The sequence below is a fragment of the Balaenoptera acutorostrata genome, chromosome 9, assembly GCF_949987535.1.
Source record: "Balaenoptera acutorostrata chromosome 9, mBalAcu1.1, whole genome shotgun sequence".
NCBI classification, from domain to species: domain Eukaryota; kingdom Metazoa; phylum Chordata; class Mammalia; order Artiodactyla; family Balaenopteridae; genus Balaenoptera; species Balaenoptera acutorostrata.
Genome location: NC_080072.1, coordinates 101,331,474 through 101,347,546, shown reverse-complemented (window position 1 = coordinate 101,347,546; position 16,073 = coordinate 101,331,474). Strand labels below are relative to the sequence as shown.

General features: G+C 44.4%; 1 protein-coding gene across 3 annotated transcripts in view; it reads right to left on the bottom strand.

Annotated features, from left to right (window-relative positions):
• SORL1 (sortilin related receptor 1) overlaps window positions 1–16,073 on the bottom strand; it is a 162,136-nt gene that overhangs the window by 102,750 nt on the left and 43,313 nt on the right. For all 3 annotated transcript variants that reach the window (XM_057553490.1, XM_007196698.2, XM_007196697.3), the window contains exons 7-11: window positions 12,117–12,218; window positions 10,919–11,088; window positions 5,068–5,260; window positions 2,000–2,117; window positions 1,716–1,789 (exon numbers count right to left, since the gene is read on the bottom strand). In XM_057553490.1, coding sequence (XP_057409473.1) covers window positions 1,716–1,789; window positions 2,000–2,117; window positions 5,068–5,260; window positions 10,919–11,088; window positions 12,117–12,218 — 657 coding nt within the window. The remainder of the gene's footprint in view (window positions 1–1,715; window positions 1,790–1,999; window positions 2,118–5,067; window positions 5,261–10,918; window positions 11,089–12,116; window positions 12,219–16,073) is intronic.

Sequence of the window (16,073 nt, the reverse complement as noted above, 5' to 3'; positions counted from 1 at the left end):
CAGTTTTCTAGGCAGCATCTGTCAACTGAATCCCATTTCCTCTTCCCTGGCCACCATCTATCCCCGTCACACACCCGAGACTGTCCCTCTAAAGAGAAGGTTGCCCATGGGGACTCAGATGCCTGCTCACACAGACAGTCTCAACTTTTTCATCCCCTAGTTAGTCCCTGCTAGCTCCAAAACTAAGGTCCCTGGTGCGATGGCTGCCTCTTGGCGGCATGGGGCGTGCCTGGCGGGAGGTGCTGACAGCTGCCCCAGCATTAGCCAGACACCACTTCACTGGAGGAGCAGCAAGACACTGCCTTCTCCCCAGAGGGAAATCACTTGCAGACGTTCAAACCCCAGATTACACCAACATCAGAAGGTACAAACAAACCACCGGCCTATCCGCAGAGGAGAGGACACCCAATTTCAAAAGGAATGTCCAGCTCCAGGGAAGAGGGAAGCCGCTGCTTAATCTTTCCCATGGAAGCTGGACAAGGATGCCCCGAAAATTCCAGAGTGTTCACACTTTTTGACTACTCTGGCCTTAACGATCTCCCTCATCCGAATACGTAATTATGTTCCCTACCATACTGTACAGCTGTGTAGTCCTTACACACACACACACACACACACACACACACGCATGCACATACACGCACGCACACACACACAATCTATGGAGGGACAGAGAGCCCTACCTCGAACGAGATAAGGTATGTGACAGGCCAAGACCCAAACAAACGTTGGGTATTACTACTGCTTCACATACTATGTATTTCACTCTGAAAGTGTACGTATTGCATTCCCAGGAAGGGCACCATGAGGACGGGAGCTGTCTGCTGGTTCTCCCGAGAATCCCACAGCCCTCCTGACGTCACGTCTGGCCCGCGAGAGATCCGGTGAGTTCTACCCCAGCAGTTCCCTGCACACACAGCACAGCGTCCCTGACAGCGGCCCCTACAGAATGAGACCAGATGCCTGTCTCCCTCATGGCAGACTGGTGAAAAACACTTTTTTTTTTTTTTTTAACAAGTTTGGGAATTCTCTAATGTCCAAGGCTGAGTTAGCATCTGGGGACTAGAGAACTGGCCCCACCTTCAGAATTGGTACAATCAGTTCCTAAGGATCCAAATTAGTCACACAACCTTCAGGCAAAAACAGGCTCCTTCCACAGCACAGAGTCTGCCATAGCACGGAGCGAGATGGAGGACCCCTGCCCAGTACAGCCAGTCAGGGAAGAGGGCGGGGCAGGGGCTTGGCTTTAACCTCGCTAATATACAAAAATAAGTAAGTAACCAGGGTCAGACCTGACGCCGCTACAAATGCATTACAATCTGCTGATGGATTCAGCAAACAGTTACTGAGCACCATGTGTCCGTGCCAGACGCTGCTAGGTCCCAGGAGTAAAGAAGGGACAAAACAGACACTGCCTTATCCTTACGAAACTTATTATCTTGGGATATTTACACAAATTCACAGCTGTTTTTTAAAAAGTCTGTTTCAGATTCAAAGTAACATTTTTAGCAAAATCACAAGCCCACATCACAGGGTGTGAATACACATCAGTGCAGCCGACCCTGTCAGTGTGACTCCGGGTACCTCTCTTTATTTTATAACCATACTTGGCGTCGTTGGCGTCCACCACCAGCCATGTGTGTCCTTGAAATGTCAAGGCACAGTCCACATTCTCCCACAAACAAGGGCAGGGGTTGTGGAGGGAGGGGGCTGACCTCTCGCCACCGGGCTCCAGCACTGCTGGAGATGTACACGTTTGTCTTGCTTGCCAAGTTCTTTCCCACCGAACCTAAAATGCAAGCAGAGTAATTATTTTTAATGTCAAGAATACGTCAGATAATCACCTTGCTCAACCAGAAATTCTGAGTCATCTAGCAGCTAAGATGTCTCAGAACCACGAACAGCCAGTATTGCCCTAGGTGGCAGCGGTCACTGTGTATTTGGCTGCACGTAAGCCAATAGCTTAACCCGTCAGTGAGAACAGGCCAAGCCAACTTACCCGTGGCGATGACGAGACCGGGCGCCGACTCCTTGGACAGGATGGGCATCCTTCGGAGCTGGAGGCTGAGTAGCTGGCTGAGCCGCTGGGCCAGGTGGAGGGAGCAGCCCTGGGAGAGCTACAGGACGCAAGTTCAGGAGCCGTCAGCACGCGACACGACACGGAGGCCTCCTGGGCCCATGCTGCCGTCGGCACAGAGGAAGGAGATCTGGCCCAAAGGAGACCCGAGCCACAGCCTGGCTGTCCCCACACTCCCCCAGGTGGACGTGATCGTCTGAACCACGTAAATGCCTCTCATGGAAGAAAAGAGAAAAATCCTAAGAAAAAACTCCTTCTGAGGCTCTCAGAGAATAGCAATTAGAAATCAGTGCCATATATAAAATAGATAACCTACAAGGACCTTCTGTATAGCACAGGGACCTTCTGTATAGCACTCAATATCTTGTAATAACCTATAATGGAAAAGAATCTAAAAAAGTGCATGTGTGTGTGTGTATATATACATATATATATATATATATATATATATACACACACACACACATATATATACACACACATATATATATATATAACTGAATCACTTAGCTGTACACCAGAAACTAACACAACATTGTGAATCAACTATATTTCAATCAAAATTAAAAAAGAAATCAGTGCCAACTCAAGTAGATAGGAAAGCTATCACTCTCTCATGTTACCTAGAATTTCTCTCATGTCATTCAAATGAATGAAAGAGAATGAAATGATTTCACGGTACTTATTTTCTAAGTCAGTGAAGATGTATTTCAAATGTGATTTAAGCAACTCTGTCAGAAAAAACACTAAGACTCAGAAGTCAGAAAGTCTCACTGATAAGCTCCCAGATGTACAACACGTATGAGATATAAACACCAAAAGAGTCACCTTAAACTTTTTTAAGCAGTCTGCATTTGTACAACAAGTCTTCAGGTGTCCTCTGCAAGACTTCAGGTTATTCAAACTGGCCTCCATCACTTATGTTCAGATTTTAATAGTTCTGCAAACAATGCCTTTTGCTGTAGGGTCATACCTGATTCTCCTGGCCAGAAAGTGACTGTCAAATGTTACTTAGCCTTGTCTGGTGTTCTAGATAGGGTATCTCTATGTGTGCTTATGTTACAGGTAAAAACTGACATGATTTGCTAGATATACTTATTTTTATAACAAAAGGATCTCTCTAACAAATATCTGTCTTGCTAGCATCAAAGTTCAGCAAATGAAAACTGGAGCAAATTAGGTTGAGTCTCAAAGAAATATCTGCCAACTCACCTTTCCTGTCACCACCTAAAATCAGAAGCAGAAACTAAAAGCTGATTACTAATTGTTGTACAGTTCATAAAAAAATTGATCAGTCAGGGAAATAAGCAGCTGGATTTTAACAATACTATTCATTTTATTTAACCAAGGTTTGGACCCCTACCACATGCTCCAAAACCTATATCGTGCAGTGAAACAACACCTAGGTGTTTATCTGCACCTACTTATAACCTGCCTCTCTCCAAAGCTAGACTCGATGTGGTAAGTCCAGACCTGTTGCCAAATACGGAAGAAAAATCAAGTACAAAAAAAAAGGAAAAGAAAAAAAAAATCTAGAGGTACATTCTAGAACAAGAGTCTGCAAAATAATTTTCCCAAGGACCACGGATACAGCATACAAGAGAGTCAATATATTTAACCATGGACAAATGAAATTCAAAAATCCAAAAGACCAGGTAATTGTCTAACTAAAATGTTTTGGTTTCTCCAAAAATGAGTACTACTGTTTTTTTCCGAGTTCGTTTTGCCTGCCTACTTTACACACCCTAGATCCCCTAGAGAAATGAAAACGGAGGTGTGGGGTGTCACGTGAAGCCGAGGACCAGGATCACAGACTTCTCCCCAGGGAAAAGGAAGGAGCCACTTAAGCAAATGGTAACACTGAATGGGATCAAATAGCACATTTTAGTATCATGAGCTTTTCAGATGAAGCCACAGGTAGGGAAAACTGTAGAATCCTAAATTATATTCAGGGAGGAATTTTAAAAGACGTTCCCCAGCAAATCACTTTGCTGTACAGCACAGGTCCCCAGACTTTCTTGGTTCCCAGCACAACTGGTATCTCAGTAATTTTTTTTATAACAGCCTCAGGTCAGAAGAAATCCAATGTTTGTTTTTTAACATAGTTAAGTCCAAAAACTTAATAAGTATATGTCCTAATAACTTAGCAGCAGTTTGAAATAATATTGTGTGTGTGTGTATAAATGGAAAGAAAACATAAAATTTTATTTCATTCTTAAATAACCAAAATTACTTAATAATAGTATATAGACACCTTTTGGGCACTGCACATCTTCTCAAACGTTGGAATCTAATCAGATATCACTACCATCATTTCCTGTGCCAACCTGATTTTCTTACTTGCTTTTTATCACATCAACTGCCAAAAATCCAGCTTCACAAAGATACGTCAGCAAAAGACATATAGCATGAGCTAATGTTGAAGCCGTGAACTAACTCAAGATGGTAATTCACAGGGTGACCAACAGACGTCAAGTATCACAGTTTTTCCCTCGAAAACTTAAACTATCCGGGCTTCCCTGGTGGCGCAGTGGTTGAGAATCTGCCTGCCAATGCAGGGGACACGGGTTCGAGCCCTGGTCTGGGAAGATCCCACATGCCGCGGAGCAACTAGGCCCGTGAGCCACAATTACTGAGCCTGCGCGTCTGGAGCCTGTGCTCCGCAACAAGAGAGGCCGCGATAGTGAGAGGCCCGCGCACCGCGATGAAGAGCGGCCCCCGCTCGCCGCAACTAGAGAAAGCCCTCGCACAGAAACGAAGACCCAACACAGCCATAAAATAAAAAATTAATTAATTTAAAAAAAATTAAAAAAAAAAGAATCAGAAGAAACATTAAAAAAAAAAAAAAAAAACTTAAACTATCCCACGGTCCCCCCGTGCGTTCACTGTGGCACCCCAAGGCATCTTGATGCGGAGTTCGGGAACTGTAAGAGTAGAACTACAGTTAAAAGTGTGTATTAACAGTCCAAACGAGAGCAAAGCATCTATACCTCACAGTTGATTTTCTCTCCATATCCCGTGAAGGCTGGGGCCTGAAGGAATTCCCAGGTCCCCCCTTTGTCAAAGGTGATGACTGATCTCATGTTCTCTTCATTCATGGAACCATTCATCAGAGTAGCAATGTAGACTCCCTGTAACCCCTCCACGCGGTGGAAGTCAGCAAATGGTTCATTTGCAAAATACCTACATTAAGAGAAAATAAACAGCTGTGAGCATGAATTCATCATTTGCTTGGCATGTTCTTATTTTAAATAACATAAAATTTAACCATTTTAAAGTACACAATTCAGTGGCATTAAGTACCTTCCCAATGTTATGCAACCATCATCACTATGTAGTCCCAGAATATTTTCATCTTCCCAAAGGGAATCCCTGTACCCACTGGCAGTCATGCCCCACTTTCCCTTTCCATCCCAGATGCTGGCAACCACTGATCAGTTTTCTGTCTCTATGGATTTGCCTCTTCTGGATATTTCATATAAATGGAATTATACAACTTGTGGCCTTTTGTATCTGGTTACTCTCTCTTAGCATAATGTTTTCAAGGTCCATCCATGTTGTATCAGTACTTCATCCCTTCTTATGGCTGAATAATCTGCCCTTTTTAAAAAGTGATGTTTTGTAATTTTGAAGGCCAAGATGCTCATCTGACCTATCCCTCCTCACGTGGGGTTCAGAATGATGAATACAACACGGAAAAGTTGATGTCAGAGTCACATTTATTTCTCCACTAATGAAATTGACCCCAAATCCTCTAGTGAGCCCTGACAAACAGGAAACGTTAAACCAAACTCACCAGGTACTAATTATAGTGCTGGCCTATTCACAATAGCCAAGACATGGAAACAACTAAAATGTCCATCAACAGAGGAATGGATAAAGAAGACATGGTACGCATATACAATGGAATACTACTCAGCCATAAAAAACGAAATAATGCCATTTGCAGCAACATGGATGGACCTAGAGATTATCATACTAAGTGAAGTAAGTCAGAAAGAGAATGACAAATACCATATGATATTACTTATATGTGGAATCTAAAATATGACACAAAGGAACCTATCTATGAAACAGAAACAGACTCACAGACATAGAGAAGAGACTTACAGTTGCCAAGGGAGAGGGGGTGGTGGGAGAGGGAAGGATTGAGAGTTTAGGGTTAGCAGATGCAAACTATTATATATAGAATGGATAAACAACAAGGTCCTACTGTATAGCACAGGGAACTATATTTGACATACTATGATAAACCGTAATGGAACTGAATATAAACAAGAATGTATATATATGTATAACTGAATCACTTTGCTGTACAGCAGAAATTAATACAACGTTGTAAATCAACTATTCTTCAATTTAAAAAATTATAGTGTTGAGGCTTACAATCTAACCCAATCTATAGGAATATAGCTAAGGGGTTACACAGCCACTATCCAGATACTTACAACTAATTAGCCAAAACCCTGATCAGACAGAAGCCGATAGGATTTGTCAGGGAGCAAAGCAGAACCCCCTTCCCAAAGGCGTGGTATATCCAACAAGGATGGCTCTGGAAACCTTGAGGTTATGCTCATTAACAGTGAAGCGGAGAAGAAGACCCTCCGCGGCCTTAACTGCTAGCCCAGATACTGTAATTTCCCTATGAAGAAGTTTTGTTCTGACATGGTACACACGTTACAAACAGATCTCTCAGAAAGGGTAGCCACGGTTCACACGTGGCTTGTAAAACTGGAAGCGGGTCCTTTATTTGGAGGGTTCTGAGCCACTGGGCTTTGTAAAAAAGCACAGAACTGCGCTTTCCCTTCATCTGTCATACAAATCTCGAGCTGGATGACTGCTGGCCACCTCAGACAGAAAGACGCACACAGAAGTGGCAGGGCCACCCCAGCTGAGAGACGGAACAAGGTCCTCCAGATAACACCAGCGCTGAGACCACATGTTCTGACGCGTGGTTTCCTTAGGTCTCTTTTAGTTGCTTTTCAGTTGCTTCCTTAGGAATGGGCCCCAAGTCTGTTCCCCGCTGCCCTCCATTCACCTCGGCTATCCTGCCTGTGATCCTAGCATCGTGAGGTCCCCGTATTGGCTTCTTTCGATTTATCTGAGAGGTCTGAATTTCTCTCGTTTTCAGGAGCCCTGTTTCTCCCCCTGGTCTCTCTCCTGGTGTTTTATTTTTTTAATCCAAGCAGAAGCCTGTCCTCTGTACGTCCCACGCTCCTCCAAGTCCCAGCCCACCCTGTCATCTCCTGCTCTGACACCTTGCACCCTACAACTACCTGACTCACCCAAGCATCTCCCCCGGAGAGTCCGTTTTCTTTCCGTTTTCTCTCCCTGGCTCTCACCACTTGCTCTTCCCCTCGCCAGGCAGCTCACCAGGTCCCCCTCGACCACCCTCAGCCCAAACCCAGTACATCCTCCTCAAGATGCCCTGTGGGCCCACCACGTCCGTCCCTCCATCTAGACGCTGCCTCCACCTGGCACTTCTCACAAGGTCAGGGTCACCCCTGGTGAGAATTCCTTCTCCCGGTCTCTAAGTAAAGAGATCCAGGTCCTCGGCACCACACTTTCCCACTGAGCTCAAAGAATAGCTCGTTTGGTTTGGTGTGGTTTTCTTTTTTTTAAGTTAAGCCAGCCTGCCCACATAATCTGCTCCTTCGCCCTTGTCCCATGTCATCGTGCTGAGACGGAGACGCAGCTGACAAAGGTCATTCAAGTGAGTACATCTGAACGTCTCCAGTCCCGAGATAAAATCTGAAGAAAAAAAATAAGAAGGCCAAGGAGGATGTCAGTCTATGAATCTTGACGTAAATCTATTTTCATTTTCCTAACTAGACCGAGTGGTCAGGCAGGGCAGGGAGTCGGAGGGGGGGGAACGTTTGTAACTGCATAAAAGGCCATCTGTCTGTGCGCAGTGGCCGTATGGCCACGTCACTGAGGTTCCCACTTCCTGGGGAGCCGCTCTCTGCAGCTTTGGGCTCCTGCTCTGCCCTGCCATCTCTATCCTGAAGAGCTCACAAATGCAGAAGTCAAGGAAACCTTGGCCAAGCCGAGACTTATCAGCCCCATAGCTGGAGGCTCTCAAAGGTGACAAAAAAAGAGTCGGCAAAAGGCCAGAGAGAGAGTGGTTCATGGCTTTAGTTATAAAAAAGTAAGGCCACTATGACTCACCCATACAGAGAAATGAAGTATTGATTGACACGTGTTCCATGTGGATAAACCCTGAAAACATTACACAAAGTGAAGCAGACACAAAGGCAGACACAAAGGTCAGGTGTTACGGCATGATTCCATTTATATGAAATAGCCAGAACAGGCAACTCCGTAGAGACAGAAAGTAGCCTGGGGGCTGCCAGGGGCTGGAGGAGGGGAGAGTGGAGAGAAACTGCTGAACGGGTAAGGGGTTTTCTTTGGGGGAAATACAAATGTCAATGTTTGGGAATTAGATAAAGCTGGTGGTTGCACAACACTGTGAATGTGCTATATGCCACTGAGTTGTTTACTTTAATAAAATGGTTAAGATAACATCATGAGAATTTCACTTCAATTAAAAAAAAAAAAAAAAAAAGCCACAGGAGCCAGCTGGAAGGGGCAGTGACTGACCACACCAGAACAACCTGAGGATGAATCACGGCAGGAATGGTTTGTAACACATTATAAGACACTGAATAATAAATAACCTGTGTGGGGGGGAAAAAACAGGAATAAATAGATAAATAAATAACCTGTGAATCTACACTGGGGAAAAAAAAAGTAAGGAGTAAAAGATGACAGCACCTCCAAAGGAGAAGAAACAGGGTGTAGAAAAGCATATCAGAGACCACACAGAAAGTTCTCTGCTTGGATATCTAATAGGCATCTCCAAACCAGAACTCTTGATCTTCTCCCCACACCTGCACCTCGCCCAGCCCTCTCCGTGTCTGAAACCATCACTGCACCAGCTACTCCGGTCAAGCAGTGGTGGGGCCCTGATTCCTCCTTCTCTCATACGCCATGTCCAATCCATCAGCAAATGGTCAGAATTTGACCATTTCCAGCATTTCCACTGCTACCGCCCCGGGGTCCGGCTAACCTCCATCTCCACTGGCCTGGATTCCGGCAGTGCTCTCACAGCTGGGGTTCCCCCCCAGACACATCAAAGTCCGCTTTCACTCACGTCCCCACCAGACACATGAAAGTCCACTGTCTAATTTCCACACAGCATCCAGGATGGCTTCTTTAAAAGATAAGTCACATGAGCGTTCACTGAAAGTTATTTATTAACAATAGCCATTTATGTTTTATGCACTTTTCTTTACATAATGCAATTCACAGTTTTTAAAATGGTGTCCAAAAAATGTAACAGGTTAAATCAAATAACGTCCAGCTTCTGGTCAAAACCCTCCATCGTGCTTAGAAGAAAAAATAGGGAATTCGCTGGCGGTCCAGTGGTTAGGACACCACACAAAAAAGAAAAAAAGAAGAAAAGGAGAAAAAGATAAAGTTCTTTCTCCGCCCTTGAGGGCTCTACACAACCTGAACCCCGTGCTCTTGGTTCCTGTGTCTTGGGGATGTTCTCTCCCCTCCACCAGCTGTTTGATCCACCCTGGCCTCCTCACTGCTCCTAAAATAAACCAACAAAGTCCCACCTCGGAACCCCTGTGTCTCCTGTTCCCTCCGCCTGCCATGCTCTTCCCCGGGGTACGTGCCCGGCTCCCTCCCTCGTGTAATTCAGGCACCTGCTGGAATGTCACCCTCCTGAAACAGCCTTCCACGACCAGCCAATATAAAGTAACACCCTCGTAACCCTCTGTCCTCTTATCTCGCTTTATTTTTTTTCTCAGCACTCACCATTATCAGCAGATCACATATTTGTTTATATTCTGTCTTCCCCCAGTTAGAACAAAAGCTCCATAGAATGGGGGCCTCGTCCTGAGTTTTCCTTGCTGGATACAATATTTCATGGCTGTACACGCAACATCACCAGGCACCAAGCAGCAGCATACCTGCTGAATGACCTGATGACTGAATGAACTGGCAACGTGAAGAGGGACAGCGGGCAGCAAGGACGTGCCCTCTGACCTGCTGGTCACGGCCTTTGGGCCAGACCTCACTGCAGACCAGCCAGTCAGCTCCGCTGGATGGCTCTTCCCAAGAGCAGAGAGTAAACGCAATCACAGTCAGACACACACAAGTCTGGGTTGTCACACGATAAGTGAGAATACATGGCCCTGTGGCACTGATGGATCACAGTGCCACCCACAGATTCGTGGCATCCACCCCTCCCAAACCCCGGACTCCTCCACGACCCAGAGAACACCCGTCACTGCAGGACCACTCCAGGCATGTGATTTGCTGACAAAGGATCAGTGATGCTGGTGTCTCTCCACAGACACCACAGAACAATACCTTGCAATTACTGAAAAAAAGAGTAATGATGTCAATTAACCAGAGTCACACAGAAGCAGGGCCTTGCGGCCACTTATACCAGCTGGTCCGCAGTGGATGATATTTTGCAAGTGCTCTTTCCCACTGGCTCTGAGACCACAAAACCAGGTAACTGAATGAAGGGAACCCAAAGGAGTGGCTGACACTGTGGCGGTGCCCCCAAGTGCCACCCAGGCAGCGGTGCTCAGCCTGTGCTTCACACAAACGTCACCTGGGGAGCTTTTTAAAAATCCTCACACACCCATCACACCCCAAACCAGATAAAATATAATTTCTAACAAGGTGAGCCAGGCATAGTCGGAGTTTCTGAAACCTCCCTGCCGAGGTGAATCCAAATGTGCAGCTAATGTTGAAAACCACCCAACGAGAGGTCGTGCGGGGGGTAAGAAAGCAGGGAGGGCCTCCCGGTCTCCTTACCTCACCAAGGTGTCACTGCCTGCCCCTCCTGGGCTGTAATAGAGCACGTTCTCCAAGGACATCGAGAACTTCAGCCCCTCTGCCTCCGAGATGTACAGGTCGGTGCGGTTGTTACTGTGACTGACACACACGAACACCTGGTCCTCGGACGCGTCCGCAATGTAATATTCCTTCGGCGTCAGAAGTCAAAAAAGACACAAGTCAAAAAAAACCACATAGGCCCTGTGGACTGTCCCAGTGCACACTAAAAGCAATGACTTCCAAATGTCCCAGTGAGGAGTGTGGGCTCGGAGCCCACGGAAAGCCTCCCAGTGTCGGGAAAGAAGCTTGGCCGACTCTCTCTTTGGAGACCCTGAGGCTGCCTTACGGCCGGAGCAAACCCCTTCTTGGCAAGTGGGACACAGAATAAGAATGGGCCCTGAACTCCAAAAATGACCCAGAAATCGCTTTTAGTTAAGAATGTCTCCCTATCGTTAGTACAAAGTACAATATGGATTAAGGTGCATTTCCTTCCCTGTCATTTTCTCTAAGGTGACTACAGGAAGGCAGAACCCAGAGAAAGCAAAGAACGGACAAGCGTGTTCTCCGTCACATCCTCCTCTTAGCTACTAACCTTCCATCACACCAACGCCTGGCATCAAGGCCTCCAAATGCCACCTCCTCCCCGCGGTCACTCCTCTGATGACCCAGCCCACGCTGACTTTCCCTATCGCTCTCTATGTTCTAACACGTACTGCATAGTCAAGCCTTTGACTGTACATGGTTTCTTCCTCTGCTCTGCTCCCAGGCTCTCCAACCCATCTGTTTCTAAAAGGGTGAGACTCAAATCCTATCCCCTTTCGGAACCTCACCATCTGCGAGCAGCACAGCAGGTACTTAATAAATAACTACTGCTGTCACTAACCTCCCATTCCTTCAGCACTAGCACACTGAGACCATTGACTCTGGTTCCAAACCTCTCTGCCAATCCTTCTCCACTTAAAGCAAATTAAGGCTCCCATTCAGCTCCACTTCAAAAAGTGAAGAGGGAGAAAACAGACCAAGATGCCCAAAGCATAATGGTTCTCTCTCTCTCGAGACCAATCTAGAAAGTGACTTCAGGGAGCCTCCATCAGGTATCCACCCCCCATCACCCTCCCTCTAACCTCTACGTGAGGACAACGGCACTCCTTCCCACCCCGGCGTGGACCCCACTCACATTAATAGGATATCTTGTGACAAACTGGGCTGCTCGCATGGGCTTGCGGCCACAGGAGACCCAGAGCTGGACAGAGGATGGCTGCAGACCGCCGAAGAGATGCTGCCAAGGAAGAGGAAAAAAAATCAACTGTACTATGTTATCGCCACTCAGGATGAGCGAAGAAGGAAGCAGAAAAGTCAGACCCCTCTGATCCAACTAAAAACACAAAATAGAGAGTGTGACCGCAAATGCACATTTTTGCAACGTTTGCTGTCACTGGGCAGCTTGGGCTTTACCACTTTATCCTAGATACCTGGTCTGCAGTAAATATTAGATACTCCAGATACCATATGAAGAGGAAGGACAATGGTATGATGGGAGCACTTGAGCTTGGGGAGGGGGGCAGTGGCTGCCAAAACTTAAGCAGAGAGCGAAAAGGGAGAGAACTGTCTGATGGAGAGACAGACGGGGCGGAGGAGCCTACAGCCCCCAAACCACCACAGGGTGAGGTCAGTCACACATCTGATACGCATAAAAACATACCCTCTTCCTCCTTCTACTCTTATTTGCAGATCGCTAGGATCCCCAAGTCACAGGGCTTTAATTTGTACCAAGAGTTGAAGGGGATTTTCATTGATTCTATTTTTCAATCTTTTAAGACTTCTCAATGATTAAGGTCTTTTGCTAGAATATGCTTTCTTTGGTAGCATACACAGTACTCCACATGATGCTGACCACATCACGTTGCATTTTAGAGATATTAAACCACAGCTGGGAGCTTGAAAATGTATATAAAAGCACTAGATTCGGAGCTAGCTCTAAATTTCTCTAGGTCCTAGTTTATTCATCTATAAAATGAGAAGCTGATTTGAATCAGGACTTTGGGTATGGGTTTAAGTGGTCCTGGAACCCCAGAAATATATATGCCAATTTTCTGTGTGGATGTACTCACTCGTTTTGCTAGGGAGAACGTCTCACCAGGTTCTCAAAAGGGTCAATGATTCAAAAAAGGATAAGAAACACTGTAAAGGCTCTATGTGGCTTTTTCCAGCTCTACAAGTCTGTGACCGGGAGCTGAAGGCAAATGCTGCACATCTACGAACACAGTCAGGGAGGCCCATCCTCACGTGGACATCCTCGCAAGCATGACTATCACCCAACTGATTAGAATGTTGGGATCCCCAGCCAGAAGGCTTCACTTATCCTTGGCTATGTTGCTACTGTTTATTATAGATTTTAAATTCTTATAGAGTATGGAAGATGCCAATTTCTCTTAACTGTAATACAACAACTACTAATACATATGCTCATGCATGTCCAATAAATACTGTGAAGAGCAAGCTGATGAACATGAAGTTATTTTCTATTCATTTGAGCAGCAGAATGTGTGTGTGTGTGTACACACACACACACACACACACAATTTTTTTTCAAGCCACCACTGAACACTGGTTAAAAGTAGTCTGTTTTAAAGAAGCCAGGTAGAGAAGTAGAGAAGACTGCCTTTTCAAAATGGTACCCTGAAAACCACATAATAGCTTGTCCTCAGTATGGGGCTATAGAAATGATGGATTGATTAAAAACACAAAATGTATCACCTGAATGAGAGAAGAGTTCCCAGCAAAACTGCTCTGTATAAATTCCAAAAGCCCACCTTAAGTCAATAAAGTTTTACAACTATGTATAAAGGTCAGATGATTTAAGTCACCCTATATAAATTCTTATGAATATATATAAATACACAGATATCAGTGAAACACATATTTTTTATGCTTTATGTTTTGTCACTACTTCCTACTGCAGTTATACCTGAGAAGGGAGCCACTTTTCTCAGTGACATTCAGGCCCATCATTAGTTAAATGTTCTTAATGATGGCTGCTGGGAGGCTTGAGAATTGAGAATGGATAGCAAGGCATAAATGCAAAAATCACAGAATACTAAGGTCATGAAAAACCTCTAAACACATCCATCCCACTTCCTTCCGAGAGAATTATTCCTAAATCTGGATAATCAGGTTCATTCCTAAAGCATTTGTAGACGAGTTATTGTGATATTTTACTACCACCAAGAAAAGTACTAACAATGAAACTATGACACACTATTGATTGTAAGATGTATTTCTTAATAAACCATGGGTTTTTGTTGATGTTGGGTTTTCCTTTACCATTATTATAAAAGTAAAACATACTCATGAAAAACATCTCACAATACAGACAGGTATAAGGTAAAATGCAGAAGACCTGTTTCCGCTCTGCTCCCGAGTGCTCACTGGTAACAGGCTCTGGGCCATTCCTTCAGAAATGTTCTGTGCAATCACCTATGAGCATATTCAGAGAGTGACAGACACTGCTACATTTACCCCAACATCCATTAATCCCTTTCATCCTTGGCAAAAGGACCCTGATGGCCACCTGAGTAAAAGACTAAGGCTCTCTTCCTTTTGTACAACTCTGTGTGGTCATGCGACTGAGTACCAGTCAATGAGATGTAAACAGACTATTGTGTTGGGTTTCAAGGAAAGCTGCTTAAAGAGACTGAATCAGCTAGGAGGGACGTCCTATTTTGACCTTTCTGTCTGTCCTTAATTCTTCTTAACTCCAATAGACTCGAAGGCTAGTACAAGTGTTGTGGACCATGAGGGAACTTTGAGAATGGAAATCATTTGTTTGGATGGTAGAACAACAAGATAGAGGCCTGCGACCCCAATAACACCAGGGCACCAACATGCCAGCCCTAGATTGCCTACCTCCGGCAGCACTGATGAGGAAAAAATAAACCTCCGTCTTGGCTAAGCTGCTTTTATTTCTAGTCTGCTAGCCAAACACAGTGCCAAACTGTACATCCAAATTTCTTTTTCACATACAAATTAGATCATGATAGAAATACTGTTGTGCAACTCAATTTTTTTCATGAACAGAGTACTGTTCTACCGTTAAACTTTTTCCATCAACGGTGTATCTTAGACATCTTTGATTTAACAGCTATTAATGGCCATTTAGGTTATTTCCAGAAGTACCCTTCAATGAACGTACTTGTATGTATTACCTTTTTCACAGCTACACAAGAATATTCGTAGGATGCATTCTTAGAACTCCTAGGTCAAATTTTCCATTTTTGATCTATAGTATAAATGGCCTTCCTGAAAGGCTATTCCATTAATACATCAACCAGCACACATACCTTCACCAAAGACTTGGAATTATTTAAATGTTTTAATTTACACCAATATTATAGGGTCTGAGAATTTATAAGATTTTTTTTCCATTTGGTATTTTCATTGCTGATAAGTAAAAAATAAATTAATATAAGATTCTGAATAATCTGAATTTCAGAGAGTGAGTGTACATTTATGCTTGAGATTCTGTCAATAGCAAAAAGAAATGGGAGGGCAGGAGAAAAGAGCAGAGAGGAACTAAATAAATGACATATTCTTGCCAAGTGAAGGTCAAACGATGTCACAATGAACATTCAACTGAAAGTTTCACAGAGAAAATTGGTGGGAGAAATGAGGGACCCAAGGCACGTGGTGGACAAAGACATTGGTTCAGAAGCACCTGGGCTGTAAGATTCCCTGCCACCTTCTCCTTCAAAGCAGTAACAAAGTTTCAGCTAAATATCATCCACATTCATGTTGTTTATACCCAATTTATGGATAAAATGATATATCTGCATTTGCTTTAAAACAGTCCAGGAAAAAAATAAGTAGTGCGTAGACAGCTGAAAAGAGATTAGCAAACGTAGATACTATTGAGACTGAATGAAGGCACAAGGGGAGGTCATATCAGTACAAACTATTCTTTTACGTAGATGTGAAAAGGTCCATAATAAAAAGTTTGCAAAGTTAATATTAATTGAAAGCACTTCTGGAACGGCGAAGTAAGGAACTCTAAAAAACCCACTCATCTGTGAAAACAACAAGAACACTGACAAAAATTCTCAAAATCAACTTTTTCAGAATCCTGAAAATGAAATAA